Source organism: Thunnus maccoyii, chromosome 12 (genome assembly GCF_910596095.1).
Source record: "Thunnus maccoyii chromosome 12, fThuMac1.1, whole genome shotgun sequence".
In the NCBI taxonomy this organism is placed as follows: Eukaryota; Metazoa; Chordata; class Actinopteri; order Scombriformes; family Scombridae; genus Thunnus; species Thunnus maccoyii.
Genome location: NC_056544.1, coordinates 18,040,464 through 18,046,463, shown reverse-complemented (window position 1 = coordinate 18,046,463; position 6,000 = coordinate 18,040,464). Strand labels below are relative to the sequence as shown.

The following is a 6,000-nucleotide window of genomic DNA, read 5'->3' as shown; positions in this document are numbered from 1 at the left end:
TTGCACTCAGTTTCTTTATGTGTGTCTTTGTGTTTACATGTGTCTATGAAAGAGAAAAGAGGGAGCAAGTAGGGAGAACAGGGTTGGTTGTTACATTCATTAGATGTTGCTCTCTAGAGGGCGCTGTTAGAAAATATTGGTACTGAAATGTTCAGAATTGGGGTTAGAGGTCGCTTACAAGGTCATTTCAGGATTAAGACACTTGACATCGAGGTGAGAGGAGTTTTAGTGTTTTTATGTCAGAATGTACACTACAACATGTGGTAGTAAAAAATCTCATTTGAGGATGTTTGTCACATGCTCTTCAGGCTTGATTGTCACATTCATGAACATCCAACATGAAATTAGACATTTTAAATTCATTTTTAAGATTGCATCCATTTTTTTTTATTTTTCTCCATTAAAATAACGACTCCATAGTGTTTGACTACCAACCTCACAGTGGGGATGGTTGTCACAAGTATCTTTTGAATAGAATAAGCTTAAGGAGAGTACGGTCACTTCATTCCTACCTGACGCTTAAGGCTGCCGTTGCTCATTGAAAGGCAATCTATTAAGGACACAGTTTTTGAGGGATTCAAATGAAAGTAAAAAGTGTGACTAACAACCCTGTTCTCCCTACACATGCACAATTATTTTGGCGGTCTAACAAAAAAAGTCCAAACCAAAGTTCAAACCAAACCTGGGCCCTTGATAATAACGCATTCCCACCATGCACTATGTGTATATTTGAATTATATTACCTAATATTATATCTGGAATAGTAATTTGAGTAAACTAAAATTATATTTTGAGTAAATACAGGAAAATGACTTAAGAGTGTCTCAAAATAGTAGTCAAATGCACTGAAAGTTACTTACATTTCATTAATATACTATGTATTAGTCAGACTGTCAAAAATATTATAAGTGGAGAAATAATAGCACTTTTTTGAGTACAGTCAAAAAACATTTTGAACTCATAGCACACCTCAAAATGTGATTGGAGGACTCCTCATGACGAGTAAACTGTAAGTAAAAAAAAAAATAGACCACAAGTGAGCCATGTTATAAAAGGTCTCATTTATTAATTTATTACACAGCATATTTGTTAATAAAACATCTGCAAAAAATAAAATAAACCTCACTCTCTAGATCCTGTGTTATAAGGGTATGCGACCGACTTAAAGCACAAAAGCCTCACTCAGACTTTCTTTGCATAGACTGCACCACCATTAGTCTCCCTCAGACACTCGTGTCAGCTTAACAAGCCCACACAGTACCGAGCACTTTATTGACCCCATTTAATTTGCTTCCCTCTAGAGTTTACTTACCAACGGGCCTCTTCTGTTTGGACTCTACTTTGTAAATGGAAGGTAAGAGCATGATTAATTGTGCTAATTGACCTGAACTTGAACTCTTTTTGAATATGATCGTTTAGTTGTCACTCTGCAGCGATTTATAAACTGTTTAGCGCAGTGTGACGTTTAAAGGGGCATCTCAAACCTTTAGAGGCCATGATGCTACATACAGTATATTTCTGTTTTCCTTTGCGGTGTGTTTTTCTCATTGTCAATGAAAACCTTTTAATTATATTTACAAGTCAAAAAAGATCAAATATTCCAAAAAATACACCATAGCTGATTTTATTCTTCTAAATTGGTCCATAGAGTAATAAACAATGAAGAGAGCACGAGGTTATGAGCTATCTACCTACTTGTCTCTGGCGCACATCAAATTAACAAATGCCCTAATCCCTACAAGTAATCCCTCAAGTAATCGCCATAATTCATAATTCTTCAGAGTTCATTTGAATGTCAGTGTTTATTTACATAATCAAGTTTTGGTGGAAAAAAAAAAATGCTATAAAACATCATAGAAGGCGTCTACTTTTCTAATCATGTTTATAGAGTGGTATTGTCAGATTATGTTCGAGTGGATGGTGAACCTGATTATCAAAGTGTCACTCTTCAGTCCATATAATAAACTCTATGCTTTCATACAGCATCGTGAGCCTTTCCTATCCAGTAATCCAGGAAATGGGTATATTCTGAGCTCACAGGTGGGTTTACGTCATATACAGAGAAAAAAGAAATGAGTTGACTCGGTGTATTTGTACACACTGATCTAAAACATTCATTTCATCCACCAACGCTGCCAGCAAACTTTTGTCTAATCGAATTTAGTTAAATTTTGGACTGCAAGATCAGATTGATGCTGCTATTTAGCTTTTAGTTGGACTCTTATTACACTTTAGTGGAAATTCTACTTCTTATTGATGTATGTGTGCAGGTAAGAGTAAAATAGAGAGCGTCTTACAATCTTGTACATATCCAGTGTCATTAAATATCCTCGCAGAAGTTCAAGTGATGCCGGCTGATGTGGAGAAAAAAAAAAAGCTAAGATGTGTTTTGATTAAACTCCAAATCACCTCAATAAAAGGAGAAATAAAAGAAGACTACCTTGGGAAAACAACTGCATTTTTTTCTTTGTGATGTGTCAATAATAAGGATGTCTGAGGATCAAGAGAAGGACAAATTCATTTAAAAATATTTTTTGAATTGCACACTTTGTGTGTCCATTGAGTCTTTCTGTGAAGTTATTCAAAGTAGAGCTTCGTGTTTAGGTCCAGATGCTTTCTTCAGAGATGTCGAGTGTTTCGCTCCTGAGGAGTTCCATCACTATGCACAGCTGTCCTCCATAATGTCACGTGTCAACATTTTTTTTTTTCAGTTCTCCTGTCCTCCATTTTAGGCCACAGTCATGACTAAGTTAGAAGGGCTCTGGAGAGAGCAGCACCTGTCAAGTGGCATATTTCAGTTTAGGTGTCTGTGAATTACACGAGATGCTGGAAAGTGAAGGAATCCCCGTGGTAGTTGCATTGCCTTGGCTCTCCACAAACATCGGGTCCAGGCAAGCAACTTTGGCAGCAAAAAAAGCGTGAATACAATGAAGCACAGCAAAGAGGTTTGAGAACTCCAGCTCCTAAAGGAGAAAAAAAAAATCAATACGCAAGTCATACGAGGGTAATTCATTTTCTTTAACCTTGTTGCTTTGAAATTCTTGTTGAATAACATCTCTTTTGACATGCAGTATTAAACATCTTTCAAAGTTAATTACCTTTGCTTCAATAGATTTGGAGTCTTGATTTTGGAATAAAAACTTGATCTTGCTTTTCCCGTCATCAGATGATCCTTTTAGTTGGGAGAACTTGTATCTCCACAGCACTGCCTGAAACGTAGGAATCAAGACATCACTCTCACTTTAAAGTTTAAACAACAGAAATATAACTATATATTTTTATATGATGAAATATGATTTGTGAATTCCTACTTGTGTCACAACTTCATGAATAATTCATATTAAAATCAACGTGGATCCAGTGAGAAATAGGGCACGTCAGTTGCGAGATATAAATTTGTTATTTTTGCCATTGGGAAATTTATGAAGCCGGAGCAATTTTACCTGAAATAGCAGAGCTTCAGTGATTCAATTAGTGTTGAACTGAATAAACAAAAGAAGCTGCGCAGTGAACTGCAAAGATAATCAGTTTCCAGACAGCTGGCCATGTAATTCATATGAATATGTATCTGGCACTGTAAGTAGATACTGCCACTGTAATAATTACTGTAATACAAATCTGATTAAAAATGTGATGAGAAATACTGTTGAATAAATCATATACATACACATCTTTTTTTTAAACTTCTTTCTCATCTTCTTAAAAATCAGGGCAGAGGTGATGATATCACCATCTCCTTCATGTCAATCACAAGCACTTAATGTTAGATCTGTATCATGTCCTTCATGGAAAAAAACTGTGTCCATTGTGGTTCCTCATAAAGAAACAATCTCATGCAACGTTCAGTTTTATTTCTGTCAAAGTTATCCTACTGCAAATGTGGCTCACAGCATGAGATGATTCGTATATTCTGCCAATCTGGTGCATTTATGTGTCATCATATACAGTACAATAGATCAGAAAGTTATATCCAGTAGTGGTGGGCGGGTGTACATCTAAAGCATCAATGTTACAGTGTTTTGGAAGTCGATACAAGTGTCAGTTGCATCAGGACCAGGTTAAATTGGATCCGTCTGACATCAGATCACATTCTGGGGCTCATGAACACTTTTCTCAGTGCATTCACTGTTTGTTTTCTTTGCTGCTGTTACATGTAGCGTTGTCTACTTGTTAGCTCAGAATTCCCACAATAAACATGTTGTTTTTTAAGAAAAAAAAGTCTAATGTTTGGCAGGTCAGTCAGTGGTAATGAAAATGTGTTTAGAAGTATCTTATTAATGATTCATTCACCTCAGATCATGAAACATGGTCATGACTCCTGCATGATGTTACATTAGCTGCTTTTAATAATGAAAATGATTGCTATTGGTATCAATATTGATGATTCTGGCCTGTGTATAATTTGGCATCCGATCAGAACCATTTTGCGGTATCAGCGACCCCTAATAGCAAGACTGCTATCATTTATAATGCAGATTTATAATGCGGATATATTTATAATGCAGATAACTTTTAAATTCACATGAACTTTTCACATTTGTGTGCTGTTTGTTTCTCACTTTAGTTCATTAATTCAGCAGCTGACTCTCAAGTCTCAGGTGTCAGAGCTTCCTACCTGCACAATCTACTGATTAGCTCTCCTGCTTAATGTAAAACCATCTTTCGATATGTAAAAATATTGTGCTTTACATGGTGTATGTTTTAATTTACTTAATTAACAAATACTAAGTGCTCTATGCATCCACCCATTATCTTATATCCAGTTATCCTGCACAAGGTTGCAGAACTGAACTGGGGTTAATGCGTTATAACAACACAATTTAAACTGTCTACAGCAAATATAAACAAAATATGCACAAATCTAAAAACAATGTATCCACTTATAGTTAAAAGTTATGTGTTACAGTTATTGTAAATTCCTGTTAAAATACATTAAACTGAGATGTGGTTGGACGACTTAATTAACACCTTACATTCAGAAAAGAACAAACTCTCTCAGTTTGATAGAATGTGGCAGCCTTTCATTAAGTACCTTGTAGCTTAAAATTAGAAGACAAAACTATATTTTCCATCTATAATATTTCACAGTATCACACAAACGTGATAGAATGTGAATGAGTGAAAATACACGGGGAACTTTAGTGGGTTAGGATGACGGGGTTGGATTTTTTTATTGCCTTTTCTCCTTTTTCCGCCTTTATTTCCTTTTCAGTTTATTTTGTTTTTTTCTTTTTAAAAATATTTATTTAGTCATTTTTTTACAATTTGGTGACTGAATAATACAAATATATGATAATACAAATATAAAAAAACAAACAAACATTAGATTGATGCCAATGACTTCCGTGCAAGGAGGAAGCATTAAAAATATTAAAATTTGCGACTTAGGGAGACTTAGAGCCTAGCTATCAGTATTGGCAGATATCTAGAGTTTAAGAATCAGTATCAGGAAGGAAAAAGTTGTTTTTAAAACATTGTAAATTTTGGTGCAATAGACGTCTTGGTTCTATCACTTTTGTTCTATGTACAAAACTAGAGCCATGGCGTATCATCTCACTAGATCCTGAGCCAGCAAACTGCAGCTCAACTTGTCTTACAGAGTTATATTTGTTCTCCTTTTGATTGAAACTAATTCTAACATGGGTTTTTTGAAATTTGCCAGTGGCAACTTTTAATTACGGAGTAATCCCACCGCTTGTATTGTCTGTGATTGCAGTTTACATATGGATTGTGTTTTGTGCGTTTCTCTCTGTAAACAATACGCTGGCAACATTTTTAGCATCCTTGGGGGACATTGTTGCTTCACATTGCAGGAATTAGGGCCAAAATCTTAGAGAACAATATGGCAGCGCTTGTGTCCTGCTCATCAACATAATGTGCACCAGTGGAGTAGTCTGCATGGCTCTCTGAGTTGGGGAAAGGCCAAAATGAACTGCAGGCAGAAGTGAGAGGTTTGAGCTGGGGGGGGGAGGTACCAGCCGTCAAAACAAATGTGCTCAT

General features: G+C 35.8%; 1 protein-coding gene across 3 annotated transcripts in view; it reads right to left on the bottom strand.

The window, feature by feature from the left end:
- Positions 1-1,104: 1,104 nt before the first annotated feature.
- The window catches only part of sntg1 (syntrophin, gamma 1), a 31,962-nt gene continuing 27,066 nt past the window's right edge, over positions 1,105-6,000 (bottom strand). For all 3 annotated transcript variants that reach the window (XM_042427587.1, XM_042427586.1, XM_042427588.1), the window contains 2 exons: positions 3,099-3,209; positions 1,105-2,963 (listed from right to left, as the gene is read on the bottom strand). In XM_042427587.1, the coding sequence (XP_042283521.1) occupies positions 2,781-2,963; positions 3,099-3,209 (294 nt within the window). In that variant the 3' untranslated portion in view covers positions 1,105-2,780. The remainder of the gene's footprint in view (positions 2,964-3,098; positions 3,210-6,000) is intronic.